This window comes from Mytilus edulis, chromosome 6 (genome assembly GCF_963676685.1).
Source record: "Mytilus edulis chromosome 6, xbMytEdul2.2, whole genome shotgun sequence".
NCBI lineage: Eukaryota > Metazoa > Mollusca > Bivalvia > Mytilida > Mytilidae > Mytilus > Mytilus edulis.
This window is the reverse complement of record NC_092349.1, coordinates 40448889-40462421: the sequence shown is the minus strand read 5'-3', so window position 1 is coordinate 40462421 and position 13533 is coordinate 40448889. Positions and strand designations below refer to the sequence as shown.

The 13533-nt window shown below is 33.0% G+C and overlaps 1 protein-coding gene across 3 annotated transcripts in view; it reads left to right on the top strand.

The window, feature by feature from the left end:
- LOC139529102 (DNA replication ATP-dependent helicase/nuclease DNA2-like) overlaps positions 1–13533 on the top strand; it is a 233316-nt gene that overhangs the window by 75684 nt on the left and 144099 nt on the right. For all 3 annotated transcript variants that reach the window (XM_071325376.1, XM_071325377.1, XM_071325378.1), the window contains exons 11-12: positions 8628–8741; positions 9494–9553. In XM_071325376.1, coding sequence (XP_071181477.1) covers positions 8628–8741; positions 9494–9553 — 174 coding nt within the window. The remainder of the gene's footprint in view (positions 1–8627; positions 8742–9493; positions 9554–13533) is intronic.

Below are 13533 nucleotides of genomic sequence, written 5' to 3'. Positions count from 1 at the left end.
AGGTGAATCTATGGAAAACTAAGATAGGGTTCGCAATAATAAAAAAAAAAATAACCATTGAATCTTCTTTAATTGAAAAAAGGCAACTTGAAAAAAAAAGTATTAAGACATTCGACTGTTTTCATATTTCTAATAATATTTAATTATATGTGATAAGGTTATATTTTTGACAGGCTTTAAGGGCATCCGATACAGTTTCTCGATATAATGTCATTTTTATAATTTTGAAATATGTTGTAGGCCTTGGCGAGTTATAAAATAAAACACAAAATAGAACATAGGTCACAGTGCTTGTTTTCGAGAAAATTGAGGCTGAAAATTGGGGATTTGTGCAATTTTGTAAAAAAATTGGGCAATGTTATAAAAATTTTGGAGCAGATATTCTTAGTCGTAAATTATTAAGATCGGGTTCAATCTGAAGCTGTGATAAGTGGCAATAAAGAAAAAAATAAATCACTACACGAATAACTATAAAATTATTCAAGTCTTGCTTGATATTGCGGACCAGATGCTCAAAGTGGTATTTTTCTAAACCTAAAAAAATGGGAAAAAAACTGTTTCTGAAAATGTCATTTTTATCATTTTTCTGCATAAACTGCATTTTTTCATGCTTTCGCCAAATCTCAAATAAAAAATATAGGTTACCGTGCTGGATTCCATGATAATCGCGATTCATCCTAAAAAACTGCGTCACCCCTTTGTTACCTCAACGTTAGCGCTAAAGTGCACGACCTCGCTGGCAGACAATTTCGACGTTATCGCTTCAAATTACCGGCGACGTTTTTCAGATGTAAATATTGCTTGTAAAGTACTATCTATAAATTGGTAACATTGTTTTCGGAAGTAAAATCATGTGAATTACAAATACCTCTCTGTGTTTGTGGTCTAAGTGAGAAACATCTCAAGAAAAGTTATTACGGACTGTTGATAATTTTTACGGCTTTCAAAAGTTAAAGACTCAACAATTTAGAACATGACATACAGGTACATTTACTGTACACACTCGTATATTATTTCATACTGTATGATGACCTCTAGATGTTGTTCTTTGTTTTGTTTTGTTTGGTTGGCTGCTGTTTCATTACACATACTTCTTAATATCCTTTATTTTACGTTTTTATCACTGAGAAAATCCGTTTTTGTTGATACAAATTTTAAAAAAGTTAGCGTCGATTGGACAGTAATCAAATTTGACGCGCATTGCAATTTGAATTAGAATTTACGCTAGGACGTAAAACATTTCGAATGCGAATTAAACTAATTCGAATTACGTGTGAACTCAGCATTCTCCTGCAAACGGAACTTCTTTTTTTGTACATAAATTGCAGCACATAAATTATGCCGTTACTTTTCTCGTTTGAGTTGTTTTACCTTGTCATTTCGGGACCTTTTATAGCTGACTATGCGGTATGGGCTTTGCTCATTGTTGAAGACCGTACGGTGGCCTATAGTTGTTAATTTCTGTGTCATGTTTGTCTCTTGTTGAGAGTTGTCTAATTGGCAATTATACCACATCTTCTGTTTTATGTGGTCAGAAAACAGAAGCAAAATCTTACAAAGGAGAACCTTCAATTTGCTAATGGATGCTTTTGTTCAGACAGAGAAACTATAATTTTGAAATTTTTGATTTGGCTAAAAAACGATTGAATTAATAGCGAGAGGACTGGATATATTACGATTAGTTGCGATTAAAATCATTCTCTCATAGCGTAATTTTATTGGTAAATAACTTTATATTTTTTTCACCACAACGCGTACATAAAATACCGCATATCCATTCCCCTGTCTGTCCTTCCGGACTTCTGGTTAATTAGATTTTTCAAGTGTACAATTCTTGCCAACTTTCTATAAAACTGATATCGTATGGACACGTTCGAAAATCAGTGCATATCAACTATTCTTTAAAAGAGTTATGCCATTTGGAAATATTAATTATATTGAAAATTGCATTGTATTTTCTGTCATTTTGTCATTTCTCTAAAATATCTATAAAAAAAATAAAGAAAATAATAAACAGCTGTGCTTCGAGCGCATGATACGCCATTCGTCTTATGAACAAAAACCCAACATAATATATGTTTTTAAAATAACACGGGGGTTGTACGGGAAGTCATGCTAGGTATATCCTGACTCATTCATTATTCTTGCTCAATAGGAAGTTTATATATCACAACATGTTTTATATGATCCCCAAATTGAAGCTCAATAAAAATTCAAGAACTCAAAAATGAATTAAAGAATCATCACCAAAGTATACAGATCTTAAGAATAATTTAACTAAAAAGTATGTGAAGTTTTATGCAATAATTATAGATAGTTTCTGAGATACGGCGCGACATGTGAACCCCTACCCCCTTTTTGTCATAAACTCAATAACTCTAAAATCAAATTCTGAATCATTCTCAAAAGTATATACAAATTCTTCAGAGTTATATATTCAAGAAGTTATAAAGTTTTGAGCTATAGTCATAAAACGTTTTCTAGATACAGCGCGAACTGTAAAAAAAACTGTTCTAGTTACAAAGTCCTGTAACTCATAAAGTTCACCAAAAATGATACAGATCGTTTGACCATGGTGACTGAAAAAAACAAACATGTTCAGTTTAATGATAATATGCTGTACCATATTTACGACGGACAGACGGACGCGGGCATTTTTATACCATTATGTCCCGTCAAAATTTTTACGGGTGTATAAACATATTGTTTGCTATTGCCTTTTGTTAGATAAACTACGTGCAACGTGGAGGAAATAGAAACTTTGTTCTTTTATAAAAGTTGTATCATTGTTTGTATTAGCGGCATACCATTATTTTTTATACATAAATAAATTGAATAAATTGTTCAGAAGACCTTTTCGTGTACATACATTTTCGGTATTAGTTTTAAAATATCAATGGTTTTCTGTGCTGTAATAAAAAATCGGATCCTGACCAAATCGTGGATGATGAATGATAATAAAATTTTAATTGACATGCATGATATTAGTAACACCAAAAGGGTCAATCGTCTTGAGATTGCTCACTATACGATATTTGTTGAAGATCTCAAAGAAGCAGTAATGTGTTTTATTTCTTATTATGTTATTAGACTGTCATCCTGGTAGAATCAAATGCACTGACTAATATTAATGGCGTAGAAATTAGCATGCGGGAGAAACAGAAATTGGATCATGGAAATTCCGCATTACGTTTCTTATTACGGAAAATGACACGCATTACGTCCCGCAAAAAGTGACGTTTTGCGGGAATTCAAACGCTTAACGTCGCGCCAAGAGTTAACTCCCTTGAAACTGTATCGGATGCCCTTAATGAAAACCAAAGAAATCTAAAGTTTGGGGTGAAATCTATAGCACCCCATTAAAAGTAAACGGTCTGTACTGAAATGTTTTTAATGCATAAAAAAAATTGGCAGCATAGCTCCTAAGGACATGTTTTAATTGAATTCACACAGGCCACACAGTTTGGGTATATTTAATATTGTAAGAAAGAGAATAATTGCAATGAGTGGGGCAGCCCCCTTATCCTAAAGGAGCATACTCATTGCAATCGAAGATAGATTTAATATAGAGAGATTATATTTATTTTTCAAGCTAACCATTCATTTTCTCTACATCTTTGTGTAGTTAGGGTTGCTTCTTATTGATTTGGCATGATCTATATCCATTAACATTTCAAATGAGCCCTTCCTCCGTACAGGCGTGTTTACAGATATCCATGAAGATTTAAGTCACGGAGGAGTGGTTTCATCTTTGTCGTCTTCACAACGATTTGTACAAAACATGCCATACTTCAAGCTGCTGTCGAATTATTTAACCACTGAAATAGGTTCCATAAAGTCAGGCTCCACAGATTCTGTACCCGATTTGTTTGAGACAGAATGGTTATCGTGTCAGTTATGAATATCCTCTACATCATCGTCAATGATATCATCACACATCATTACATGTGCCTGAATCTGTATAAACAGTTTACTAATAAACTTTTTTGTTTGTTATTTGTCTTAAAATTGACACGAGACGACATCGTAAAGTACTCCTCCGTGACTTCATGGATACCTGTAAACAATTTCCATGTGCTTTATCATTAAATGGTCACATGAACGCTTGACGGGAAGCTAAGAAAAACCGAACTTGAAATGTGTAATTGACCCAGACTTTAAATCATTTCCGGAAAAGACCCAAAGTTCCGGATCGCGTCAATAGAAGTATTAAAAAAAATTTCTTCAAATATAAAGCAATAAAATTTTCACAGTCGGGAGGATTTTCAAGGGTCGGTCGGTAAACTGCAAACAAACAATATTTTAATTTAAGCCTTATATTTTTTTTTTGTAAACATAAAATAGTAGGTTTTGACAATATTAAAACTTGATTTATTACTTGTACTTTGACATTTCTTTAATTTATGAAGTATTTTTCCCTGTTCACCAATAAATAATTGAATAATTAGATTTGGTATATGTATGTGTGCCAATTAATGAGACAATTCTCCATCCAAGTCATAATCAGGTTGGGAACAACCCCTCAATTTTATAAATAACCTTTTTATGAGGGGTCAATATAAGTTACAATATATTTTTTTTGGAAATAAAACTTTTTAGTACAAAAGAGCTCATATCTTCTTAAAGAACTATATATCTATCTGGTATTAAATGGTCAAAACATGCCCAAGAATTTTGTAATATTCCTGGACTTAAACCATGTTAACACATTTACTTTAATATTATTCAAAATAAATAATATCATAAATAATTCTCTTTAAGAATATAGTAATGTTGTTTAAAATTATTTAAATATGATGTATTTCTCCTCTCTTTTAGTTAATTTTTGTAAGTTCTTCAAAGGATTTGTATAGTAACACTATGCAACTCCTTGGTATTTCTTCAAGTTTCTTTTTTTACAACAGTAAAATTACCCCATATGTGCCCTTCTGAGGGATAATAGCAAATACAGGTTATAGTACCTACGGCAGAGCTTTGACCCAGACCAAACAGCAAGCTATAAGTGTACACAATTCGAACAGGAAAACCAACGATCTAATTTATATATATACAAACGGGAAAATACCAAATAATATTTATGAACATCAACGAACGATATCTAACTGCTGACCGACAGGCCCCTGAATCAATCAGGACAGGTGCATAAACATGCAGGGGTATGGATAGTTTTGTATCGCCAGCATATTGCAGTTGAAGGCATTTCTTTCCGAAGTTCTTTGAAGTTTATTTCTAACAACGAACATATTTTGATAGGTAATCTAAGTAAGGGGGAAGGAAACCAATGTTTTGTTCTGTACAGGTATTTTCTTCTGTTTTCTATTTATCGGAGCACTCCCATTTGGGATAAATGGGTTTCATGCTGTATCAAATATCACAGACCTTGACACAGTGTACTTGGGTGCTTATATGTTTAAAATCGTTATAAATACATGTTAGATTGTGATTATAAAAACAAGTGCAAATATCTGTTTATATATAATATTTACAAAAAAAACGGTGCGGGAAATGGACACGATTACATTTCCGGATGCGGGAAGCGGGAATATAAAAAAAATAAAAAATTCTGCTTTGAAAAAAATAGGTGCGGGCGGGTCCGTCGAAAAAGGAATTAAATTGGTGTGGCCTAACTAGTTTTACACATGAGATTTACACAAAAACAACTGACAAATGGTTGCAATAGTAAAGGATGTCCCATACATTTATTTTCATAACTATAGTATTACCAGAATCTAAAACATAGAGAATATACATATGTTTCTCACTTTTACACTCGTAAATTTAAATTTAAGTCGAGTTTACAAATTTCTGTCTAGCATATTCTATAGATTAGTCTAGTCAATATCACTGCGCATTATTCAATTTTTGTCTGAAATGCAAGCTAAATATTGTCCTACTTTTACTAATATATTTTGCTTTTGTTTTGTTTTGTTTTCTACATTTCAGTCTCACAATTTACAATTACTGCTCACATCTTTGTAACTCTAAAACAAAGATTATTGCATGAACACAGACCTTGCTAAATTTTTTTTCAACAGTATAACAGTATCACAATGTAAGGGATAATTTATATTGTTAACATTTGTTATTTTTCAATGTTTTCCTTTTGTATATATGTTATGTACATGTATGTTTTGTGTTGTACTTTATCTCGTCTAGTTTTGAGTGTCCTATTAATCAATGCATATGCCAGCTTTTGGTTTCGAAGGTCTGTCCAAAGTGTACATCATGTGCTTATGTTTCACTATATATGTTTCACTATATCACACGGGTTATGTTCTTCTCATATATGTTACGATGGTGTGATACTAAACCCCTAACGGGAAGGATTGTGCCTGATGTTCATATGATGAAATCATAATCTTTCAGTCAGTTTAATTGAGGTCTTGAGCTGGCATGTCAGTTAACTGCTAGTAGTCTGTTGTTATTTATGTATTATTGTCATTTTGTTTATTTTCTTTGGTTACATCTTCTGACATCAGACTCAGACTTCTCTTGAACTGAATTTTAATGTGCGTATTGTTATGCGTTTACTTTTCTAGATTGGCTAGAGGTATAGGGGGAGGGTTGAGATCTCACAAACATGTTTAACCCGCCGCATTTTTGCGCCTGTCCCAAGTCAGGAGCCTCTGGCCTTTGTTAGTCTTGTATTATTTTAATTTTAGTTTCTTGTGTTCAATTTGGAAATTAGTATGGCGTTCATTATCACTGAACTAGTATATATTTGTTTAGGGGCCAGTTGAAGGACGCCTCTGGGTGCGGGAATTTCTCGCTACATTGAAGACCTGTTGGTGACCTTCTGCTGTTGTTTTTTTCTATGGTCGGGTTGTTGTCTCTTTGGCACATTTCCCATTTCCATTCTCAATTTTATTATAAGTTTTGATAGTTTTGACTGATCAATGTTTTTAACATTAATCTGTAAATTTGTAAACTATAATATTAATCACAAAATAATCCTCCCTTATCATAAAAAATATTTTTTTCCTCAGTAATATTATACAGTTTTTGTTACTGGTTGCTGGAATTGAGCAAAATCCAGGTCCAGATCAGAGTAACAAAAAGAATTTGAAAATAGTACACAATAAAGTGTGTAGCTTACTTCCTAAGTTAGATCTCATTAACAATGAATTACATGAGTATGACATTTATATTTGTATATCAGAATCTCATCTTGACAAGTCAATTACCGATGACCAAATTAAATTAAATGGGTTTCATAAGCCTATTAGGTTAGATAGAAATAGACATGGTGGAGGTGTGACAATTTATGTGAAAAATAGTCTACATTTTATTATACAGAATGACATATCTGTAAGCAATCTTGAGTTGCTTTGGGTTGAAGTGAGGAATTATAGTAATGAAAAATTTTTAATTGGTGTTTTATACCGGCCTCCAAACTCAAATTCTAGTATATGGGACTTATTTAATGAGTCAGTAGATAAAGCACTTGATTGTAATTTGCCAATTTTCCTTTGTGGTGATTTCAATTGCGATATGATGTCAAACACAAGTAACTCTTTTAAAAAGTTACTTAACCTTTTAAACTTAGATAATGTTGTTTAGGAGCCTACCAACTTTACAACCCAAACTGGAACTTGTATTGATTTATGTGTGACTAATCGCAAGAACTTAATTAAATCAGTAACTGTTTTTACACCGATATGCAGTTCTCATTCTCCTGTTTCAGTCGAAATTTCATTTAAAACTTTTAAACAACACTCATTCGTGATTTTAAGCGTGCAGATTATGAAGGTCTTAAAAACCAGTTGAACAATACTGACTGGGATGATGTTGTTTTTAATTCAAATAATATAAATGATGTTTCTATGAACTTTGTCAAAACATTCGAAAGTACTGTAAATAGATATATACCTACTAAAACTATTACAGTAAGACCAAATGATAAACCTTTTATGAACAACTTAATAAGAAACAAGATAAGACATCGTAATAGAATTCACCACAAAGCGAAAACTTCAAATAATCCAGATCACTGGAAAAAATTCAGAGAAATTCGTAATGAAATTATCAGCTTAGCTAGAAAGGCAAAAGAAGATTATAAATGCAAACTGACATCTCAACTTATTGACAAAAATATTCCTCCTGGTAAATGGTGGCGCATTTGCCAAGTCTGTGTCAAATTTTACTAAAAATAGAGAGTCCCCCCCTTTTTTGGAACATGATGGCCAAATTTTTATGCCCCACCTACGATAGTAGAGGGGCATTATGTTTTCTGGTCTGTGCGTCCGTTCGTCCGTCCGTCCGTTTGTTCGTCCGTTCGTCTGTTCGTCCTCTGTCCCGCTTCAGGTTAAAGTTTTTGGTCGAGGTAGTTTTTGATGAAGTTGAAGTCCAATTGACTTCAAACTTGGTACACATGTTCCCTATGATATGATCTTTCTAATTTTAATGCCAAATTAGAGATTTTACCCCAATTTCACGGCCCACTGAACATAGAAAATGATAGTGCGAGTGGGGCATTCGTGTACTGAGGACACGTTCTTGTTATTCATCTATTGGACAAATCAGAGATCCTGATGACAATTGGGGCCCCTGGGAGCCTCTAGTATCTTGTCCACTTATGTACACATCATTGATTGTTATATTTAAGTGACATATTTTGATTATTTTAGGTACAAATCTAATACAACAGAAGGAGAGGTTCTAGAAGAAATAAAGAAATACATCCCACAGATGAAGAAATGGTTGGACCAGTACACAAATTTTGCCTCTGCATGTTCCCAAAAGTATATATTGTAGTGATATTTTGAATATGAATAATAGAGTGAATTACTGTTTTATTGATTTCCCTAATCTTTATGTTTGTGACCCACCTACCACAAAGGTCAAATAATGCTTTGCTTTTTTTTTTAACCTTCATGACCTATGGACCTGGCAGTTTTATTACTGGGTTTGTTGAATCTTATAGATTTGTGGTGATTGCCAATGAGAAAACTCTTCACAAGAAACGTAATGACACAGAAATTAACCATTTAATATATCTGTTACAACAACTGCTCTATCTTGTTCAAAATTATCAGGATTTTACATAAACCCATAATAAGACACATCAGTGACGCTCAAATCAAAATATTTATAAAGCCAAACAAGTTGAAGAGCATTGAGGATCTAAAATTCCAAAAATGTGCCACTTCCACCTTACAAGGATATCAAACATTTTATCTAGAGTTATGGGACTTTTAACATAATTGACACTACTTGTATGCTTAAGGGAATCTTCATGCATAATTTTCTATGAAGCCATATTTTTTTGCTTCTGATTGGATGTCTTCTAAATGTTCCATTTTATTTTGGAACAATTTCAATATGTCTATTAAACATTTTATAAGAAATTTTCTTTTTGAAGCACCAAGTCTAGGCCCACATGAACCTACATTTAAATAAAATTTCTTTGTGACATTTAGAAGAGAAAGGTGGGCAAATCAAATATTACCAATGCATAGTTGTTGAATTTGTGAGAACCTTTTTTTTTTTGCAGAAAAGAAGATCTGAACATTACGAAAGTAACAGATATTGAAGAAAATATTTGGTGTCCAAGGTAAGCTTTGTCATAGCTTTTTGATGTTCCTAATCTCTTAAATTTACTCAAAAACAAAGGACATTTTTTTAGGTGATGGACCTATAGATAAACTAGCACTTAAAGTTAGCAGCTATTATTACATGGCGTCTGTAGTCTGTAAATAATGTAAGATTTTTACTCTGACATTAACTTGGTAGGTTACGAATTCCTGAAATTATAGCCAGTTGAATAAAAAAAGATGATGTAGGAATAGAGACCATATTGACATAAGTTCTTATTAAAAAAATTTGAAAATTGTTTCATCTTTCGAATTTCCCTATACTTAGAAAATAATTTTATTCATGGGTATTAATTTTGTTGTTTGAGCAAAAGTTACATGTTTGTGGGTTCTAAAATTCGTTGATTTTTTGTTTTTATTTCACCTGTGTGGCATAGGGATTACTATCGAATCGTAAGTTTTTCCCCGTTTCATAAGCTATCCTTAGTAGAATTTTATTGTAATTTTTATCTCAAACTTACGAGTGTTAACAGGCAGTCGTAAGTCAAAAAGTTAGACAATATACATATAGTGTCTTGAAATATGAAATTTATTTGTATGAGGCTTAGAAACGGGAAAATGCGAGGTTCTACCGAGCATTTTCATGTTTCGTGCCGAATACAAATAAATTTCATATTTCAAGACACTATACGTATATTGTTTTTATACTGAAATCGATAAAAAAAAAAAAAATAAAATAAAAATATGAAATAAATATTATTAAAAAAAAGTGTTTGGAATTTCCCCCTTGGGGTACTATTTTGGGGTATTTCCCTATGAGCGTAGTCTAGGCGGTAAGCATTGACAATTTAAGGAATTAGAAAGGGAAAATGAATTTAATTAATAACATTTGATAAACATGGTATATAAATTACCAATTTGAAGACATAACAGGTTTAACTTCATAAAAGTTTGACCATTGTTACTACACGTTGTCATGGTTGTGACGTGACGTTGTAAGTAGGCGGGGCTTATAGGTGAGTTGAGGTCATTGACGTATAAAGCTAACGTTTATACGTATAGCTTTATCTGTATAGTAAAATAGCTGATTGCAGTATAATAGTGATTTAACCTGTTGAAATCAACATAACATTATTGTACAGTTCTGTTTAATGAACAGAATATAGTATCAATGTTAGTTTGCATCAATCATAGTGGAAGATATTAGCAAGCAAAATGGAGGGAATTGTGCAAATGATGATACAAGTATAGAAATTAGCACAAAGCATCCTTATTATATACTTTTTAAGAAAAAATTGCTGGCCATAAAAAAAAATCATTTTTCAAGATGGCCACCCTTTTCTAAAATGGCTGTTTTTTTCGGGTTTAAAAAATCTATTTTTCTGGAAAAAAAATTCTTTGACCTTCTTTTAAAATAAAATAATATCAGATTTGGTGGCTACCGTCTTTTCATGTGACATATATACTAGAAGTGAATAATTTACATGTTCAGGGTTTGCGCATGTGCGAAAATGTCACAAAAACATTTGAACTATTCATTATATACTTAGCACTTTGGGATTTTTAATTTGGTTATGAACCGTTTGATACCACTTTTTAAGGTTATGATACATATGTGTTTAACAATTTCGCGCATGCGCAGACTATTTATAGACATAAAAAGAGATTTTTACGCACTATAAGGGCACAATGATGTAAATCGTTGTTCATCTTACAGATGAGGATTTGCATTTTGTAAACATATCTTTGTCATCATTTCATTCCTCTAAACATCTAGGCTCTTCTGTTCAAGTTCGTGTTACTTTTATGATGCCACTGTTTGAAAACACGTCTTTTCAGGTGCAATGATCAAGCATTCATTGAATAAGGTGAAAAAGGTGGTTAATTTTCTAAATCCCAGGCAACCATAATCATAGCTGCAAATTAACCACCTTGGTATTGGTTAAGCTATTTCAGTGGGAATGGCCAGATTTGTACGGAGAAGATAAGTTTATCGTCATGTTTGGTGGATTGTACATTACAATGACTTGTTTTAAAAGTCTGAGTAAAATATTGCGTGATAGTGGATGGACATGTGCCCTCACTGAAGCCGATATTGCAACACCTAAAATGGCGATTCTTTTCATATATGTTCAAATATAATAAGAACTAAACACGCACATCGATGACAGCATGTGTATTGATTGAATTGATAATGCCAGCTTCTAAACGCGTAAACGCCGAACATATAACCCATGACTCTGTGACGTTTAAGTATTTGATCAACAGGTGTAAGGAAAGAGAGTCTTCTCGACCACAGTTTAATTTCTGGCGTTCAATTATGAATTAAGAATTTCTTGTGCTTTCGGTAGTACGCCCATTTCACAAGTCATATATCGTACTTTACAAACAGTCCATACTAAGCAGGATACGTATTTTGTTTGTCTTGATCATGTTGATTATTCTTGATGGTTACCGATTGCGATCCATTTCCGAGGTATGGCATCCCTTCACGAACATCACCCACAGGTGGCAATGGAATTTGCAAGTGGTAATTTTACTTTGCGTAAGACCAGATAGTTGTTTTCTTATATCACAACTGATCAGGCACAAAAACAGAATAATGCAATTGTGAAGGGCGATGTTGGTGCCATACGTTTAACCAAATATCCCTTTAGGACGATGGATGATAGCTGGACCAGAAGTCAGTAGACTGGTAGATGAATATTAAAGATCTAGTGGTTTGAGTCATTCTATAACAGATAAACAACATCATGAAGACTCTAAGATACACAAAAGTATTTCTTCAAAAAGCTTCAAAGGCTTTCCAAAGTGATGAACAAGTTTGGAAATTCATTTCTAGAAGAGTCTTCAGATTTGTACACAATTGGCTCATTTATGGAAGTTTTGGATTCGGAAGCTTGTAAGATATGTATATAAACTCCAAGATATTGGGTCCAAACAATACGGATATCTTTTGAAGCAAATGCAAAACGAAAGAGAATATGCTTTTTATAACCAGATATAAAGAACAATTCCTTATAAAAGGCGTAAAATGAAACTGGAAATGTCTTTGTCAAAAACAAAGCTGGAGAACCTGAAAAGTAATTGTGATCTCTTTATTTTAATTTAATTTCTTGTCAAAGTAGACAGTTTGACTTTGAAGATTTCGTTAGCCATGAACACAAAAATGCTCCCCCATCTTTGTCTCAGAATGTCACTTTAAACAGTGGTATAAAATCGCAGCAAGGAGGTATGCTTGAAATATTTTGCAATTTCCCATTAACTGATCCAAATTCTGATGCATATGTCGTTGGTGGAGCAGCAATGGTTTATTCGAGGCCACCATTTGGGGAACAAATATCTGATGATTATGCAAATGATGTCATACTGCCTTATAGCTTAAAATCTTGCAACGATAGGTATCCAAGAGTAGACATTGTATTTGATGTTTATTAAATGAATGATTTAAAGGCTTGGACGAGAAAAAAGTCAAAGTATTGGTGCTAAACGGAAAGTTGGTGGTACTGGTAACACGCCAAGTTTTCTCTGTGAAGATGACAACAAAACGGATTTGTTCAAGTTTCTTGCCGACATAATTTTTTAGTGATTTATAAAAATGCTTATGTTACTCAAGGTAAAAATATTCTTTGCCATTTCAATATGGATAATTCCCAGCTATCCCCTTACCATGAAGAAACAGATACACGAATGATTATTCATGATAAGCATGCTGCTAAAAATGATTGTTAAAAGTAGAACTAACACTGATGTAGTAGTATTTCAAATTGCAGCACTCGCAAGATAAGGTGTGGACAAATTGTAAATAGGTTTTTGAAAGAATATACGGTAGGCTTTCTATGGCTTCCTCTACATGTAATAGCAAATTCGTTTGGTCCTCGTGTAGCTGCTCTACTTTTCTGCCATGCATTTAATGGGTGTGACACTGTGTCGGCATTTCATGGTAACGTGAAGAGGTCAACTTGGCACACATAGAAGTATTCCCTGATGTCACAGACTT